The 18,183-nt window shown below is 51.5% G+C and overlaps 4 protein-coding genes and 1 non-coding gene across 5 annotated transcripts; 2 read left to right on the top strand and 3 right to left on the bottom strand.

The window, feature by feature from the left end:
* The first annotated feature begins 1,643 nt into the window (after positions 1–1,643).
* BO83DRAFT_416942 (uncharacterized protein) lies at positions 1,644–7,453 on the top strand. Its single transcript, XM_025534725.1, has 9 exons — positions 1,644–1,824; positions 1,907–4,412; positions 4,459–4,741; positions 4,790–5,128; positions 5,177–5,342; positions 5,376–5,388; positions 5,895–6,016; positions 6,197–6,503; positions 6,586–7,453. The coding sequence occupies exons 1-9, from the start codon at positions 1,651–1,653 to the stop codon at positions 6,981–6,983; spliced, it is 4,308 nt and encodes a 1,435-aa protein (XP_025388532.1). The 5' UTR covers positions 1,644–1,650; the 3' UTR covers positions 6,984–7,453.
* On the bottom strand, positions 5,668–5,738 carry BO83DRAFT_t142. Its single transcript has one exon. It is a non-coding gene; the product is annotated as a tRNA-Gly (tRNA).
* On the bottom strand, positions 7,104–8,563 carry BO83DRAFT_378169 (H(+)-transporting V1 sector ATPase subunit D). Its single transcript, XM_025531185.1, has 8 exons — positions 8,458–8,563; positions 8,266–8,378; positions 8,190–8,200; positions 7,803–8,128; positions 7,702–7,750; positions 7,641–7,650; positions 7,550–7,590; positions 7,104–7,502 (listed from the first exon to the last, which is right to left on the bottom strand). Exons 1-8 carry the CDS (start codon positions 8,470–8,472, stop codon positions 7,273–7,275), a joined length of 795 nt encoding a protein of 264 aa, XP_025388531.1. The 5' UTR covers positions 8,473–8,563; the 3' UTR covers positions 7,104–7,272.
* Positions 8,564–8,838: 275 nt separating this feature from the next.
* Positions 8,839–11,625, top strand: BO83DRAFT_312359 (mRNA splicing protein SYF1; the record flags this gene model as incomplete). The annotated part of the gene is made up of 5 exons (XM_025527514.1): positions 8,839–8,880; positions 8,948–9,064; positions 9,127–9,180; positions 9,274–11,285; positions 11,340–11,625. The coding sequence occupies 5 exons, from the start codon at positions 8,839–8,841 to the stop codon at positions 11,623–11,625; spliced, it is 2,511 nt and encodes an 836-aa protein (XP_025388530.1).
* Positions 11,626–12,733: 1,108 nt separating this feature from the next.
* BO83DRAFT_398513 (Sec7 domain-containing protein) lies at positions 12,734–17,758 on the bottom strand (the record flags this gene model as incomplete). Its single annotated transcript, XM_025533257.1, has 6 exons — positions 12,734–13,084; positions 13,139–13,521; positions 13,576–13,682; positions 13,740–14,128; positions 14,179–14,524; positions 14,580–17,758. The coding sequence occupies 6 exons, from the start codon at positions 17,756–17,758 to the stop codon at positions 12,734–12,736; spliced, it is 4,755 nt and encodes a 1,584-aa protein (XP_025388529.1).
* Between the last annotated feature and the right edge of the window lie 425 nt (positions 17,759–18,183).

Here is an 18,183-nt window from a genome sequence, read left to right as displayed (position 1 = left end):
GGATGCTATCCAAAATGCCATCTGCTGCTGTTGTTGGTGTTTTGTTTCATCAATCGTTGTGTGCCTGGTATAATCAAGTTCGTGGACGTGTTCACTCGGTAACACGTCTTCTTCTGGCTCATTCACACGGTGCGGTTCGGGCTCAGGTTCCAAACCCACGTAATGTTGGAATGGTAGACCGAGCACGCCTATACTCTCCATAGCCCGGCTCCTGCCTGGTACTCTCATCGTACTGTCTGTTGATGTGGCTCACAGGGGTTCCTAACCAATGAACAGCCACTTAAACTATATTTCCCTCGTTTAGAAAGCCTTGAGCTGGGGAAAAGGCTTCGAGTTCTGTTCAAAAGAGAGACTTTTTCCAATGGAGACACTGCGCCAATGAGCTATCAAGTCTCATGTCTAGCTGGTTATATCAACTGATTGTTGGTCCATATGGTGAACCATGCTGTAAGCGCTGCTCCAACGAGCCGCAGTCGCGTGGTGGCTCTTTAATCAAGCGAGGCAAGAAGGGCCAAGCGCGACCATTTAGAGAATATTAGCTGGAAAGAAGGATAAAACGAAGGATGTCATGTCTCAAGCTCTCACTATGCAGAGCGAGGATCCCGCACGCATTACGGAATGGTCCAGAGGACCGATTCTGAAGAATATGATGTCGGCCTTTGGTAAGATAAGGTCAGGAAGGTTTTCAAGTTCGGTCAGATAGCTGACATACCGTATCTGCGATCTACTGGACCACTAAGTCGGCCTACCCTGGTGGTACCTCGTAGGTCAAAGTCCTTGCCTTCGGGTACGGATATCTTTGTATCATGGATTTCATGAAGATGCTATTATGCTCCTGCAATTGAGGGTAGAGTTATGAAGTATCCCTGTATGTCATTGCTCGGCAGTAATGGCTTAAATATGAATAGTGTTGTATAGCTTTGTAGTAATGTAATAGAGATCTTGTCGGATTACTTTGGGAAGTTGGAGTGGCAGGGTGGTTGAGGCCTTTATATAGACCGGGTCTCTTGGAGACTTCACTGCAATCGCATCGTCATTGAGCTAAATTTACTCTTCAACGTAAATCTGTATCGTTACATTCCCACGACAGGGCATCATTCACAATATGGTGAGTCTATACAGCTGGTGATTGTGCTCCAAAATGCGATTTATGCGATTCCATGCTGTTTGGTGAGAAACTGTGAATGTCATCAATCAAGGGGCTTGTATCTACATTCAATATAAGATAATTTAAACAACTCTTGTTTCTAACACATATGTTGTTCATAATCTAAATAAATCTTTAGATATTGGTCTATGGTCAAGAATGAGTTGTCCAACTTTGACAGCCGTATGGGACAGATCATGATGGATAGAAATATATAAACTTCAATACACACTGCCAGCAGGCGAACCCAATTTTCGTAATCGATAATCTCAACCTGGCAGTGACTGACTCAGGCTAACTGCTAATGGACTTAGTAGAGTAAATAATTCTGTACGATTAGGTACTTATAATCATTTTGAACTGCTTTAAGAAGGATGGCCATGCAGGAATCGATCTGTATAGTGATGACTAAGCACCAACCAACAGATGGAATCCCCGCGGCGACTTCAATCTTTCTGATTCGATGCTTTCCAACGCTTCAGTATACTTAGTGGCACTCCATCATGGATGCGGCCGAGGATAGGGAGGTTAAGCTCCAGCGTGCCTCTGGAGACCTCGTCCAAGAGTTTTCCGAGAAGCTGCCATCTCTCCTTTGGAAGACTCGACCCGACCAGCCAAACACCCGCATTCCACGGAGATGGACCCCCGCCGCAAAAACAGAAAGACTCGTCGGCCTGGTAAGCAAGCTGCCCACGCCGTGCCTAATATCAATGTCTAGTCTACGAATTTTTCTTGTAGTGACAGCTGACCACTTTGTAGTTGGAACCGTTTCAGGAGTGGCCGCAGCTGTTGGACCCCCACCTGCAGGCCCTTCTACCCCCTTTAGTTGATGCCTTTCTGGCATATTTGCTGAAGCATCGCGATCAATACGCGTCCAAACCCGCAGGATTGCAAGGTCAGAAGACAGCGTATCCTCTTCCAAGAGCGATCTGCAGACTGCTTTATACCTTTTGCAAAGTCCGTGGAGTCAAAGTCATCAGCAGGTTCTTGAACAATGAGCCCAAGTACCTTGACCCGCTGCTCCGCGCTTTCGTCGAATGGGATGCCGTCAAAGATGAACCTGAGCTAGGCCTTGGAGACATTCCCCTGCGACTGGTCTGGGAAGAACGATATGTGATGCTGATTTGGCTGTCGCATTTGTTACTTGCTCCCTTCGACCTGGCTTCGATGTCGTCAGATGATATCCCGGTTCCGTATGACAACCTTGGGACTTTGAAACAGATGCCAAACCGCACACCAGTGGTTACAAAGTCTCTACTTTCTGTGGCCTTGAATTATGTTAACGTCTCAGGTAAAGAGCGGGAAGCCGCTACAATTGTTTTGGCACGACTGGTGCTTCGGCGTGATATGCAGGCGCTTGGGCTTTTGACTAATCTGACGGACTGGGCGTTTTCGGTTGTTCAGCCTGCAGGTAATCTTGAACCCCCTTCAGTCTACACGTGTATTGGGGTGTTGTCTTTCATCGCTCGCCTGGGTGCGTCGGGCCAGGTGGAGGACTTTGCTCCCCTGGTGTCTCCCGTCTTTGGACAGACGCTGCAAATTCTGCAGGGCAACTCAGCTGTCTCAGAAGTTATCAAGTCTTCTGCGCTGGCACGGAAGACTATCATCAAAATCTTGCGTACGGTAACAGTTATGGCCTTGTCACTCAATGAGAGGGGCGACAGTACAATCTCGGACGACCAGGTTTCTACAATTTTAGAGGATGCAATTGATCACTTCCTCGTCGCTCTTGCTGATAAGGATACCCCTGTACGCTTTGCAGCGAGCAAGGCTCTAAGTATTATTACTTTGAAGCTGGATCCAGATATGGCCGCGGAGGTCATCGAGGCTGTTACCGGCTCTTTGGAGGAGAACATCCTATATGAGAAGCGAGACGGGGCCATAGTGACACCGCTGGAGGCACGGAGGATAGGGATCAACACGTTGAAACGAAATTTGAGCGCAGTCGACGCTCAGAGGTGGCAGGGGCTTATCTTGACGCTCGGCCATCTCTTGTTTCGCCGTGCGCCTCCTACCCATCAACTTAGCGATGTGCTTCAACCACTTGTTTCTGGCCTTGACTTCGAGCAACGGTCATCAACTGGAAGCTCTGTCGGAACAGGTGTACGCGACGCCTCGTGTTTCGGAATTTGGGCGCTGTCTCGCAAGTATACCACCCAGGAACTGCTTGCCTTGAAACCGTCGACAATCAGCACAGCCACAGCTCAAGGTGAAGAAGAAAGCACATTGCAGATGCTAGCGATCGAACTTGTGTGTGCCGCGTGCGTTGACCCGTCTGGAAATATTCGGAGGGGTGCTTCTGCAGCACTGCAAGAGCTCATCGGGCGTCATCCCAACACAATTGCCGAAGGTATACCTCTTGTGCAAGTTGTGGACTACCATGCGGTGGCTCGGCGCTCGCGGGCAATGATCGATGTTGCCAATGCGACCGCTGCTCTCAGCCTCCATTACTGGAGCCCCCTTGTCGAATCATTGATGCACTGGCGAGGTATTGGCTCGCCTGACGCAGAGTCTCGCAGGCATGCAGCCAAAGCAATCGGAGTTTTGAGTACGCAGCAGTCATACAAAACAATGCAACAAGTGTTCCAGCGGCTGCTGAATAGGCTATCTAGTATTCCACACAGTGACGTGGAAACTAGACATGGCTGTCTTTTGGCCATCGCAGCTACGGTTGACGCATTCAACGCCCACCGTGAGAGGGATCTCGTAGATGCATCGGACGCAACGAGTGTCTCGCATTATGTGGCCAAGGCCTGGGAGATATTCGGCTCTTCGCTCGGACCAACCCAAGATGACCTCACCCTTCAGACTTTCCGGCCTGAGCTGACAGCGGAGGCCTCTTCTCAGTTGATCTGTTCTCTTGCTCGATCAGTTACCTTGGCCCGTGAACCACGAATCTCTCAACCCTCAGTGGATTTACTAAGCAAGGCCCAAGAAACGCTCTTGCTATGCATATCACGGAGCGAGGATACTTCTATCGAGAGCTCATCCAATGCAGTATCCGAGCTTCTACCTCTTTTACCACCTGACGAACAAGAGAAGATGATTCAGGGGTGGTTTTCCCACATCCATACTACCTGGAACCTGCCAACAGGCCGCGGCCAGATCACGGCCCTGGGCACAGTGTTCAAACAAATTGACAAGAACAGTTCTCTCAGAAAAGCTATCATAGACAGCATCATAGAATGTGCAGAGAAAGAAGAACTAATCGAGAAGAGAGTGGCCGCTGTCAAGAGCTTGGCTACCGGTGTTTTGCCGCATATAGGTATGTTTGACTGTCAAAACGTAATGCAGTTGCTGATGCTTCGAAGACGTAACCGATGATATCCTCAATCATCTCGTACGTTTCTTGAATGATTATACAACCGATAGGCGAGGAGACATCGGTTCTTTGATTCGGCTTGAAGCGATCCAGGCCGCAAAGACGGTTCTAGAAGCAGGACCAAGACTTCCCAATGAATTGCCTGGGGTGCAAGATATTGTTGGGTGCCTTTGCCGACTTGCAGCGGAAAAGCTTGACAAAGTACGTGTGCAAGCTTGGATTTGTCTTCAGGGCTACTGGGAAACAGCCAATGGCTTTCCGCCGTTGACAAGGTGCGTCTACCATGTGTGTCCAAGATGTAAGGATACTGATTACATCAGGAAATACGAACACTTCAGTCATGTATCCTCAACGGAGTATCTGCTGCAGCTGCTCCAGTTGCAGAGTATTGATTGGCTGCGCCAGCCTCTGTTTCAAGGCCTAGCAACTTCGGCCGTTGCTGGTAGCGAAGGACTGATTCGGTCGTCTCGCTCAGCTCTGGTACAAAGCATTCAAGAAGCAGAAGATCCGCAGGCTGCAGTATTGGCCATAATCAAGGACCTGGCTGCCATATTGGGCGAGAACCTGCAAGACGATCGGTTTGCGATTCCTGTGCTTGAGGTCTTGGCGTTCCTATTGGACAGCTTTGTCTCTTCTGTGCGCGATGACTCGATCCCAAGGTACTTTTCTCCCATTTGCAGGCTACGACGTCTACTTACATGTAGTAGTCTGCGGAAGCTATTTGTCCTCGTACAAAGAGCGCACTTCAAATCGTCAAACATCGCCCGACTCGAAGCGGCAGTCCGGGCTTATGCACCTCTGTCGAGGATAGAGCAGCTACATACGGAAGTGATCAAGAAAATGACGGCGCTGCTACTGCATCCGTTCCCTAGGGTGAGTCTTTCAATTCTTCTGCGGTGTTTACAGCTAATCAGAATAGGTACGTAACACTGTGGCCGAGTATATATACATAGAGACGGAGGTTGAAGTAGTCAAGACGGAAGATTGGTCCAAACCGACCAAGCAGTTGAAAGAGCAGGTTGAGAAGTTGAGGAGGACATTGGGTTGTAATTAGCGCATTTCGCAATTTTGGATATCCCATGATTTGGCGACTTTTTCAATTTTACAAAGAATATCTAGAAAAGAAAAAGAGACAGGCCCAAGTCTACTAAGAAGTAGCGGCAAAATAGAAATGCAAAACGCAAAAAGGAAATTGCTGTGCATCATCCGTGAATCGAACACGGGCCTCATCGATGGCAACGATGAATTCTACCACTAGACCAATGATGCTGGTGTGATGGAAGAAGACTCCTAATTTTGTCTTATACAGGAATAGCTCGCTCCACAAAGCAGCAATCACCTGACCCGAAGCTCACCCGCTAAAGCGGCACCCATCCACCGGCCCCGTCGCCGACATATCTACAGTTCGAGACCTACTCCAGGTAGGTAATTCCGAGAGCTCTCACACCAATCCTCCAACTCCTCCACCAACAAGGGTACACCCCACAAAAAAACATAGCAACAATGGCGTCCATAACAGCGCCCACCCCGATACCCCCCAACTGCACGTAAGTCCAAGCCATTCCCCCCATCTGATCTCCATCCTCCGAACCCGCATCGCAACAAACCCATATAGCAATAACATAAAGCTAACCACCAGCCCACAGAGTCTACGTACAGTTACCTCCTCCACCATGCCCCTCTCCACAACTACACCACATCTCTAACATACCAACGAAATAAAATAGGTCCGCAACTTGGAAGAGCGCATCAAAGTCGACCAGCTAAAAGAAGCGCTGGAAGAGATCTTCTCCGAATACGGCACGGTACTTGAAATCGTCGCGAAAACGAACCTGAAGGCGAAAGGACAGGCGTTTGTTGTCTTCGACACCGTGGAGGCGGCGACCCGCGCCATCGACGAAATCAATGGCTTCGAACTCTTCGATAAACCCATGGTGTTGGATTACGCGAAGACGAGAAGTGATATGACGGTGTTACGTGAGGGCGGGGAGGATGAGTTGGAGGCGCATAAGAGACGGAGATTGGCTGAGAAGGGTATGCTAGTTAACCCCCTTCCCTCGCTTTTCTTGTTGTCGCGTTCTGGTGCAAATGGCTAATGATGGTGTGTCGGGTGTAGAACGCAAACAAGCGCACGAAGCCCTCGAAGCTCAGAAAAAGCTCAAGCGACCCCCCGGCGCACCTACGGAACCTGGCCGTCCTGCGAAAACCGCCAAGGGCGCTGGTCTCAAGCCTACCAGTGGGGCTGCGGCGGCGGTTATTCCGGACGAGTATCTGCCTCCGAACAAGATTCTCTTCTTGCGCGATTTGCCCGATACTGCGGATCAGGACAGTCTGACGGCTGTGTTTGGTCGGTTCGAGGGATTCCAGGAGGTTCGGTTGGTCCCCGGACGCAAGGGTATTGCGTTCGTCGAGTACGAGAACGAGTCTGGGGCTATCAGTGCCAAGGAGGCGACGTCGGGGATGCCTATGGGAGAGGCTGGAAAGCCCATTCGCGTTACTTACCAGAGACAATGATTGGGGTGGTTGTGGCTTGTTTGGCGTTGGGGTGGGTATTTCTATTTTATTTTCTCCCTCGTGTCTAGTATGTCTCTTGTTTTATTACTATGACTACCTACTTTGATTTGTTGGATGGTATCTGGGAAGAAAGCATGTCTGATGTCTTTTGTTGAGGTAAATCATTCGGCTGGCGGTGTGATATCTGACAGTGTAAGGCATATGAAGTGACGAAAAAGAACTGCTCCAGGCTAGAAAGTGTAGGTGAGGGAGGTACTAGTTACAGGGCGATGGGGAATCTGAACGGCGCCTAGAAAATCACGTCGGCATCTTCTTGCTCTCCGAGGACGTCGGGTGCTTCAGGTGCCTCTTCTTCCTTCTTCTCAGCATCTGCGCTTTCCTGCAGCCTGGCTGCTTCTTTCTGCCGCGCAGCCAGGATCTCTGCGTCTGCAGCGGCGTTGTCGCGCTGCTTCTTACCGGAAACCTTCTTCAGGCGGTAGAACTCTTCTCTGTCGAGCTCATCCAGCTCCGAGTTGATGTCTGGGTGGTGTTAGTGGGTAGGAGGATGTCAGGGTAGGGATACGAACATTTGATGGTATTTTCAGTACGGGGAATGATGACGTGCTCGCTGTAACCGGTTAGTATCTGGGTTAATGGGCGAAGCGCTGCATGTCTTACATGGCGTTGACTGTGACAAGTTAGCTTAATGAATGATATGAGTTCGGACAGTAGCACGTACCTCTCCGGTTCACCACCTTAATAACCTCATCTAGAATCACGAATGCGGTCTAAGAACTGTATTAACTCGTCTGACCAACGACACGAGTGTACAAAACCAACCTGTAGACTCGCCAGCTCCACTAGCGTTTCCACCGCTCTGGCATAGGTCTCCCGACAGCGCTGGACCTGCATACCACCCTTTCCGAGACCCGTCAAGCCAAAGTCGTTGATTCCATCCTCCGTGTAGCTCTCGAAATGAGGGAGCAAGACACCAGAGACGTTCTCTTGCTTGGCCCTCACACGGAACCGGGCCTGCTTGGCGGACTCCTGAATTTGGTAGCCAATATCTCCTCCGACCGCATAGCTGACTTCGGCAAGCGAGAAAGCGGCGATTTGCATGACCCGTCCCATCTTCTGCTTGGCTTCATCGATGCGCCGAGTGATCTCTAGACACTGGGGTTAGTCTCCGACATGGTAGGGAGCTTCAGTGAGGAAGGGCTGTCATACCCCGGAAACGCCTGTAGATCGGGACGGGTTAGTGATAACAAGACCCCAATTAGATAGGGCAAGTCAAAGAACTTACTTGGTCAAAGCCTCACTCTTCCGCTTCAACAAACTGTGTCCAGTCTCAGCACCCTTTAATTTACCCTTCATCAACCCCAACGACTGGCGAGTCGGAAAGACTGCCTCACGGCCCTGAATAGGTGATTGTAATCAGTATGCATGCCTCCGCACAACTCTTGAAAGGAGACCGGAGGATAAAATCTGGACATACCACAGCTCCCGACATGATCGATGCAGACGAAAACAAAAACGAAAAAAGAGGGAACAAGAAGGGCCACTCCAATCCCGACAAAGGCCACGATAGCTGCAGCGAGGAGGGAGGGCCGCGATATGCGATGACGATGCGCGATAGTGAGCTTGGGCCACCCCGTGCCCGCCCGCATGACTGCCGGTCACGTGCACAACGTCCGACTTCATCGCCCGCAGCGCTCGGCGCTTTTCTCCAACCCGCGCGACCAGACAAGCTTTACCCGTTCATGCGACCCCCTTCTCTGCGGATTTCGTGTTGACCGTGTGAGTTGGTCCCGCTCGATTGAGTGGCGCAATGCCAGGGACAATCCTGCCCCCGAGATCCCACCGGCAACACGCTCAGATGGACCGAACGTCGGCCTCAGGGCCGGACCTCTACCTGATTGTAAGTGGGGGCGACGCATCCATTGATTTACCAGACAACCCTGGCTAACTGTGCGATGTGATTGCAGGCCGATCAGGATACTGTCTACGAACAGGATCTCCTTCGCAGTCCCGGTAGCATCAAGCCATGGCTTGCCTATATCGAATATAAACAGCAACATGGCACGCTCTACGAGCAAGCTTTTGTACGTTTTCTCTGCCGTCGCGATGACGTCCCGATATACGTGCTAACCAAAGTCATGTGCAGGTCATGGAGCGTGCGTGCAGAGAATTGCCGAGATCTTACAAGCTGTGGAAGATGGTATGGAACCTTTATTTTTCTACCTGCGGAACCCCTCATATTACTATATTCCATGTCACATGGTGGTGTCAGAATACAGCTGACTAGAGGCAGTACCTCGAATTCCGGACACACCACCTAAAGGGCCGCAACGCGACTGTCTATCGGGCCGAATACCAGAAAGTGAACGCGCTCTTCGAGCGTGCTCTAATCCTGCTCAATAAGATGCCGCGGATATGGGAAATGTACCTCTCCTTCCTGCTCCAGCAGCCTCTTGTCACGCAAACTCGACGGACATTCGATCGTGCACTGCGAGCTCTGCCAATCACACAACACAATCGGATTTGGAAGCTCTACAAGACTTTTGCGCGTTCCGCGTCAGGCCAGACCGCTGTGAAGATCTGGGCTCGGTACATGCAGATTCACCCTGAGAATGCCGAGGAGTACATTCAATTGCTCGTCGATATGGGCCAGTACACGGAGGCCGTGAAGCGGTACATGGAGATCCTCGACAACCCCCGTTTTCAGTCCAAGGAAGGAAAGAGCAACTTTCAGCTGTGGACGGAGATGGTTGATTTGTTGGTATCAAAGGCAAAGCAGATCGAGACTGGCCCTCAGGTAGGAATCGATGTTGACGCCATTTTGCGCAGCGGCATTGATCGGTTTGCCGACCAAAGGGGCAAGCTGTGGGCTGGCTTGGCCACGTACTGGATCACCAGAGGCAATTTCGAAAAAGCTAGAGATGTCTTTGAGGAAGGTATCACGACGGTCATGACAGTCAGAGACTTTACCCTGATCTTTGACTCTTATGTCGAATTCGAGGAGTCTATTATCGGAAGCTTGATGGAGTCAGCAGCAACTCGAACTGACAAAGGACAAAGTGACGAAGAAGCCGACTTCGACCTTGATCTGCGGATGATGCGATTTGAGCAACTGATGGATCGACGACCGTTCCTTGTTAACGATGTGCTTCTCAGGCAGAACCCCAATAATGTGATCGAATGGGAGAAGAGAGTGGCCCTCTGGGGAGACAACAAGCACGAAGTCGTGCAAACCTACACAGCGGCTATTGCAGCTATCAACCCCAAGAAGGCTCACGGCAAATTCTCCGAGCTCTGGGTCAACTATGCCAAATTTTATGAGACTGGAGGTGATCTGGACACAGCTAGAGTAATCTTTGAAAAGGCTGTCAAGGTTCCTTTTAAATCAGTGGCTGAACTGGCCGAGACATGGTGCGAGTGGGCTGAAATGGAACTCCGGAGCGAGAACTTCGACAAGGCCGTGGAAATAATGGCGAAGGCAACGCAAGCACCGAAGAAATCGACTGTGGACTATTTCGACGAGAACCTTTCGCCTCAGCAACGTGTGCACAAGAGCTGGAAGCTGTGGAGTTTCTATGTCGATCTGGTCGAAAGTGTGTCCTCCCTGGAGGAGACGAAGAAGGTGTACGAAAGGATTTTCGAACTGCGCATTGCTACCCCTCAAACCGTCGTCAACTACGCCAATCTCCTGGAGGAGAACAAATACTTCGAAGACTCCTTCAAGGTCTACGAACGTGGATTGGATCTCTTCAGTTACCCAGTTGCATTCGAACTGTGGAATCTCTACCTGACCAAGGCCGTTGACCGGAAGATTGGAATCGAGCGACTCCGCGATCTGTTCGAACAGGCCTTGGACGGATGTCCTCCTAAATTTGCCAAACCCCTATACTTGATGTACGGCAACCTGGAAGAGGAGCGCGGTCTGGCCAGACATGCCATGAGAATCTACGAGCGTGCTACCCGGGCCGTCTCCGACGAGGATAGATTCGAGATGTTTGAGTTCTACATCACGAAGTCGGCTTCAAACTTCGGATTAACTTCCACGAGACCCATCTACGAACGGGCCATTGCAGCCTTGCCCGACCAAGAAGCGAAGGAAATGTGCCTCAAGTTTGCAGAAATGGAGCGGAGACTCGGAGAAATCGACCGGGCCCGTGCGATCTATGGACACGCGTCTCAGTTCTGCGATCCGCGTACCAATGCGCCCTTCTGGCAGAAATGGGAGGCATTCGAAGTCCAGCATGGAAACGAGGACACCTTCAAGGAGATGCTTCGTATCAAGCGCAGTGTTCAAGCACAGTACAAGTAAGTGATGCCCACATATAGCGAAAAACCAGCTCATGACTAACCTCGAAACAGCACCGACGTCAACTTCATCGCTTCCCAGGCGATTGCCCGCAGTCAACAGCGGACCCAAGACGGCGGCAAAGACAACGAGCAAGACGGCGAGGACGCGGCGGCGGAGCGTGCAGACGCAATGGCAGCATTGGAGCGACAGGCTCGTGCCCCCGTGGGCTTTGTCGCCGCCAGCACCGGACCAGAAGGTGGCAACCGGCCACCTCCAGCTGGCCAGGAACAGCAGCCTTCGGCTGCTCCAGTCAACCCGGATGCGATTGACCTCGATGACGACATGGACGCTGACTAGTTTTTCTTTCTCGTTTCTCTTTGCTCAATTTTACCTGTATACCATTCCTTTTATCTTTTGAATAGCTGCGCTGCAATCTCAATGACAACATCCCATCATCCATCATCAAATTCAAGATGGAAATTGCTGCAAATCTCGTGACTTTTTCATCGTCATCGCCATCAATCACTCTTCTATACTTTCCCACCTACCATCTACCCCAATCAAGCAGTCACTGTGGCTACTGGACCCTTCTTGAATAGCCCAGAACAACCCCTCCAGATCATCTGTACCACTCGACCATCTAACTTCCTTCTCCTTTGTTTCGATCTTCAACACAACCCATCTTACCTGTCCGCGTACACTCACGCGTTTTTCCTTCTTGCCACCTCGCTCTATATTTGTTATACTTATAGGATACCTATTTAGTTAGTACATCCCATTTTTCTCTTCGGCGTTGCTTTACTATATAATATAGTATAGACACCCTGAATCGGAGCTGAGCCTGTTTGTCTGTCTGTTGCTGATCAATTGTGAGGCTTTACGTTTCATATACGATGCATGCTATGAATGAGAGGAGAGGTTGTAGAGCTGTTTCTTTCTCGTCCAATGTCTATCTACTAGGTATTCGTGGTTAATGATTACCAAGGTGGATGGAAATAGTAGGATTCTCGTTTTGATCCTCATTGATTGTTTAATATGAATGGTTCTAGTTGTATCAATACTATCGTAAAGAAGAGAGAAATTAACAGCAGGTTCTATAGTTAAAGTAGGTAGTTATACCTCGCAAACTTTCCACACAAACACAAACACAAACACGCAATATGCATGCTTGGGGATAGGTCAGTCCCCGTCAGTAGATTAGTCAATGTATCAAACCAAATAAAGGCAAAACGGTCTTTCTTCATGAAGAGCAGTTGATTATATTTACAGGGTACACAGGTAGGTAGGTAGGTATTTTTGCAAAACATGGATGGTAAGTGGCAAAGCCGAAATCGAAATAAAACCCACGCTATAAAATGCCCGAGGTACATGGAAAACAATGGGTAACAAAAAAGTGAATATTGGGAACAGAATTGATCATCACAGTGCCCGTCAGTCCCTGACGTGTCTCAGGTAACTGGAGTGATCAATCCTCTTTGGTAGCCGGTGCTTCGGCCTCTTCTTCTGCTTTGACTTCGGTGGGAGCTTCAGATGAGGCCGGCTGCTCTTCTGCGCTGGTACTGGCTTGCTCTTGGGGTTCAGCAGGGGGAGTTGGGGTTGACGGGGCAGGGGAGGGAGCCACGGAGACGGGGGCGGATTTCTCGTCAGATGCATTGGGGAAGATTTCCTTGAACAGATCAGGCAGGAATCGTTCCAGGCGTTTCTTGGTCTCTGTCCAGATGGGCTCCTTGCTGGGATCCTGGGAAGGAGGGACCAGGTAGCCTCCGTCTGCCATGACGAGGAGGATGTTCTTGAGACTCTCGGGAATCGCCTCTTCCTGTTTGGGGTTAGTGTTGGGGTTTGTGTTCAGGGTTGCCGTAGGGCAACGTACCAGGCTGTCTCCTTGGCCACTGTTCATCATCCGGTCGAGGATATCCAGGATCTTGAGCCACAGATCGAGCATGCCGTCGCGGTGGGGAAGCTGGTCGAGGTAGCGCAGGAAGATTTTGCACACCAAGATGGCCACTTGGACGCGGGTTTCACCCATTCCCAAGGGATCGGAGTGGTACACTTCAGGCTTCAATAACCGGAGGATAAGGGGGAAGAGAACTTGGTCGAAGATGGCTGTCCATTCCTTCTCATCGGTGGAGTTGATTTCGAGAGAAAGGAGAGTTCGTTGGAGAGCTGAAACGGCATGGTGACGGATATCTCTGCATGGGTTGATGCATTGTGCAGTCAAGGACTGGAAGATAGGAGACCAGTAGGCGGACCAGGCTATGAACATAGGTTATTTCAAGTTTGAATGTATAGATATCCTCTTAGACGAACCTTCGTTTTCCTCGAGGTGTGACTGCTTGATTAGGCTCGGGACACGGCGTGTCAGTTGCAGGACGAAACCGATGGCTTTCACACCACGAGAAACCACCTCATTCTCACTACAGCATCGTCAGTTTTACCAAGTCTGTACACGCGTGAGTAGTATAAGGGCGTACCTCGGCTTTGAAGGCTTGACAGCTTTGCCACGTCTTCCATGCGCGTCACGCTGACGCTCTTCAATATAGCCTACGCTACCGGCGCTGGTGAAGTCGTTCGCAAGGCCAACGGCAGCCTCATAGTTATCGGCAGTGATTATGGGAGGATTTGAGTCCACGATGGAGTGCAGCAGATCGAATACAAGCGGAGCAGCTTCCTTGTGAGGCAGCAGTCTCTGCAAGATGGACCAGAAATCAGGAGAGACGGTGATCTCGTTCCGCAAAAGCCCGGGGCTCGAGATGCAGCGAGATAAGCTCTTCACAATCGTAACGGCGACACTTTCCAAGATGTCCTGGTCAAAGCCAGAGATGCCGTGCAAGATTACAGGAACCCTCATGAAAGGCTGATCCTAAACGCTGGTCAGTGTACTAGAAGGTCGTAAGGAGGGAGCTGACATACGTGGCTCAGCCGGAGCAGGTTCAGCAGATAATGAATGATGCGGGACAAGGCCAAAGAATGGATGTTTCTCGCGTCGCGAATGAACGCTTGTAATGTGGTCAGGAGTCTCTCCCCGAGAGCCTCTAGGGTTTGCGAGTCCCGCAAGGTCAGGATAGTCGCTAGTTCAAGGAGGTACATCATGCCTGGGTCGTAGTTGGACCTGCTGCCATCGGTCCTGCCGTTGGACGCCCTTGAGCCAGCTGAAGGTCGTTCGGGCTTCACGACAATGACTGCCGGAGCACTTTCTTCGGGCATCTGGGCCAATAGCGCTTCTACAACCAAAGTCACCGTCTCCAATGGAAGGGACCTAGAAATCAGGTTAGAGATACGAGTAATGAAGAACCGCGAATGGTACTACTCACTTGATATTTGCCAGGATGTCGGCTGTAGAACAAGCGGTAATGCAGTCCACAGTGCACAAGGTGTTCTCCAGCTCTTCATCCGACGGCTCCGGAGGCTCATCAGCTGCGTAGCTGGAGAGGTATGACGTGAAAGCAGATAGAAGCCCAGTTTCCGTATTCCGTCCATCGCGGTCCACGACTTGCGATGGAGTCTGCAATGGAATTGGCGAAATATCAAGCTCAGCGGTAAGATTGGAATCGAGCGCAGGAATGAGAGAATTAATGAACAGGTTGCTAAGGATTCGAGCCACATAGGTCCAGCCCTGCTGAACTGCGGCTTCATTGCTAGCCAACACACGGAAGAGTACCACCGCGGCCAGTTGAGCCCTGAAATCCCGTCCGAATTTCACCGCAAGTTCGCTCACCATCACGCTCTTCTGACCGGCCTGCACTTCGGTGTTGAGAGCGGTACTGGGGGGCTTTTCGGTAGCCAAGGTACTGATCGAGGACAGACAGAAGACGATCCGGTCGAAGGCGTCGGTTAAGCCATAACGGGCAGCGATTTGGGCGCACTGATCGAATCCAGTGACAACCCGGGAGTAAACTGCGTCATCCGAGGCAGACATGAAGACATAAGATAGAGTCGCGACCACCGGTTTCCAGGTAGCGGCGAACATCTCAGCGTCATAGATGTTGGTTTCACCAACAACCAACTCTCCGGCAGAGGAGGATTTCAGCAACAACTCCCGCCACGCAAAGTCGAATGCGTGCTGGTTATCATGCTCATCCGGCAAAATAATCTCATTATGTTTGATTGAATCGTAGATCTCCTGCAAGAATTCAGGTGCGAAATCCTGGCCTGAATTCACGCCCCGCAGATTCCGGGAGAAATCGGTACATGACATGCGATTTTGGGACTTGATGTTGGGGTTGTAGAGCTCTGTATTAAGCATGATGATGGCGTACGTTAGCACAAAGGCAGCGTCTTTGTCGGCGATCTGAGTGGGCTGGGCCTTTTGCATGTATTTCTCGGTGAAGGTGGTGACGATACGTTCGATCAGGGGTGATTCGCCAGGCAAACGGAAAGCACCCAGGAGATCCCGGAGGGCATCTACGATGGTCTTTCCAGTGAAATCGAACAGCTCGACAAAGGCATCGAGCAGCTCTTCATTATTGCGCTTGGACAAATATTCACCCAGCATCTTCTTCGACAACCGAGTCGTCCCCTTCAAGAAACGAGCCACAAGGGCGGGATCACTCGGGTCTTCGATGATACCGTGGGATGCCAGATAAGCAATCCCAGCTTTGGGATCCTCGTTGAACTTCTGGGCGGCGTGCATGATCAGCTTCTTCGTTCTGCGCTGGCTCCGGAGCTGCTCGATGGAGGGGAAACCCTCGTGCGACGGCTCGTCGTCAAGTCGATCGTAGATGAATTGAACGTAACCAAGTAGGGCGTCCAGACACAGCGGAGGCACGTTGGTCGTGCTCCACGTAGCTGAATCCGGAAACGCACTACGTGAGAGCAAGCCGACCATGTCCTCGCACAGGTCGGCCCGATCGACATCGCAGTCGTAGTTGATGAAAAGCTCTACCATGAAGCTCGGGATGCGTGCCAGCACGCCAATGCTCTCGACCATGGCTTCCCGGGTCTCCGGCCTCCGCGACCCACCTTCCAGACCCAACTGTTGTCTATCCTTAACGGGAACCGGCGTGGATCTTCCACTATTCGTTTGCGATGGCGACGGCTTCACGAGCTTGGGCACCTGCGGGACACCGTCGTAAAGGGCCGGATTGATGCCGGGCTCTTTCGGAATTTCGACCTTCGGGTGCAAACATGCGACTAGGTAGGACAGGTAAAGCTCCTGCTGCAACTTCAAGACCGGCCGACAAGTTAGCAACAGAGTGCCGGCGACCCTCAGTGACGCAGTCAAGATTGCGATGTTCTCTGATCGAACCAGCTGGAAGAGGTGCCGGCATAGGTCGTCTTGCGCCAGCGTCGCGAGACTTGGGTGTTTCGCAATAGACGGACCCGCGACCTCCAGGGCAACGTCAATGATCCTTAATGCCATGACCTTCATCGGCTCGGTATGTTGGCGGTTGTGCGGATCTAACAGGTCGATGAGGACGCGGAAGAGTTCACGAATAGACGGTAAAGAGTATGGCTTCACTTCGTCACCGGTGTCGTCCTGAGGGTTTGGTGGGGCGGCAACGGCACTCCCATTCAGCATCTGCTCGGGCGATCCGTCGCGGCTGCTACGATCTCGATCAGTCACCCCGGTGTCGGAACCCATGGCGGATGGATGTTGCGAGGTCACGGTATTCCCGTCGACAGACGGGTCCATCTTCAAGTTGGTCTGCTCGGACTCGGTGCGCAAAGGAGCTTGGGATCCGGTTTCGTCGTCCTTGGAGATTTCCAGGTGCGACAGGCGCATAAAAATGACCTGGCACATGTTGACCATGGCCATTTCGGCTGATCTCCGCAACACCTCCGACAGGCGGACCTGACAACACATGCTCAGACCGGTTTCCATCATCTCACAAACACTCTCGTCTCCGAGCAGCTCGCCCTCGGGCCGAGACAGCATCCCTTCCATCAATTTCAAGATCCGCAGCAAGACGATCTCATCGGCGGCCGAATCACTGGCTTCGAAGCGACAATGGGTAATGGCGGCCGAGAGGAGTTGCATGGCCATGGGGAGTCTGGGGGAATCGCAACTAATGATGTTGTAGGCGAAGAACTTGGTCAGGGCGACAAGGGCCAGGGAGGTAATGGCGGCGGAGGTGGAAGAGGATCGGATGACCTGGAGGAACGGGTGAAGCAAGGCAGGAGCGTCAAAGGACCGGATATCTTTGCAGCCCTTGAGGTCGCTCCGCAACCTGGCAAAGGCAGAAATTAGTGGGTTGTCTTGCATACTCTTGCCCTTCTTGCCCCGGAGACCCCAGCGGTTCGCGAGGACGTGATCCTCATCGGCGGAGGACATTCTCGATCGTGGACGGGGCGGCGTAGACCCATTGCGGGGGCTTGGGGGCGCCGATGTATCTCGGTCGTAGACACGAGAGACGGCACCTCCGCCGAGGATGGCAGAGACGGACGAGTGAGCCCAACGGGCATGTTTTCGCATGGCCGAGGTGACTGTGATGCATTCCGTAATGACCAACGCGACCGGATCGACCGCGATGGGTAAAGGCGTGGACGACATGATGAAGAGCAGGAAGGGAGAGGGAACGGCCAAAAGAAAGTCGCCGAACAGTGGGAGGCAATTCAAATCATGGCCCTACTCGAACAGAGCAGCGAGAGGGAGGGGGAAGGAGGAGAGGAAGTTGGAGGAGCCGAGGGGAGGAGGCAAGTTGAGTTCGGCGAGCGGGAGGAACACAACAGCTGGTCTTCTTTGGGCTCCGGCGAGCGGAGAGTCTGCCTGAGGTTCTCTATCCCTGCCCGATGGGGTTTAGGCCCGAATCCGTCTCCGGCGGCCAAACAGTCGAATTACTGCAGCAGATGCGATGCAATTCATTAGTGTCTAGATATTTCATATCGGTATATCCTATAAAATAAATAATCAGTGTCTTGGCTGGTGATGTAATATATTTATGACATTAAGTTCCCTTCAAAATACGTCAACCTAAA

The sequence above is a fragment of the Aspergillus eucalypticola genome (assembly GCF_003184535.1).
Source record: "Aspergillus eucalypticola CBS 122712 chromosome Unknown BO83scaffold_11, whole genome shotgun sequence".
Lineage (NCBI taxonomy): Eukaryota > Fungi > Ascomycota > Eurotiomycetes > Eurotiales > Aspergillaceae > Aspergillus > Aspergillus eucalypticola.
This window is presented reverse-complemented; position numbering and strand designations above follow the sequence as displayed.

What these genes read in the sequence shown, in the direction of transcription:
- BO83DRAFT_416942 (XM_025534725.1), top strand. Translation starts at nt 1,651, where the DNA reads ATGGATGCGGCCGAGGATAGGGAGGTTAAGCTCCAGCGTGCCTCTGGA. An exon ending in CAGAAAGACTCGTCGGCCTG is followed by an intron (nt 1,825 to 1,906) that starts GTAAGCAAGCTG and finishes ACCACTTTGTAG; the next exon opens with TTGGAACCGTTTCAGGAGTG. An exon ending in CCGATACCCCCCAACTGCAC is followed by an intron (nt 6,017 to 6,196) that starts GTAAGTCCAAGC and finishes GAAATAAAATAG; the next exon opens with GTCCGCAACTTGGAAGAGCG.
- BO83DRAFT_378169 (XM_025531185.1), bottom strand. An exon ending in TGGAGCTGGCGAGTCTACAG is followed by an intron (nt 7,751 to 7,802) that starts GTTGGTTTTGTA and finishes TACAGTTCTTAG; the next exon opens with ACCGCATTCGTGATTCTAGA. An exon ending in TACTGAAAATACCATCAAAT is followed by an intron (nt 7,503 to 7,549) that starts GTTCGTATCCCT and finishes AACACCACCCAG; the next exon opens with ACATCAACTCGGAGCTGGAT.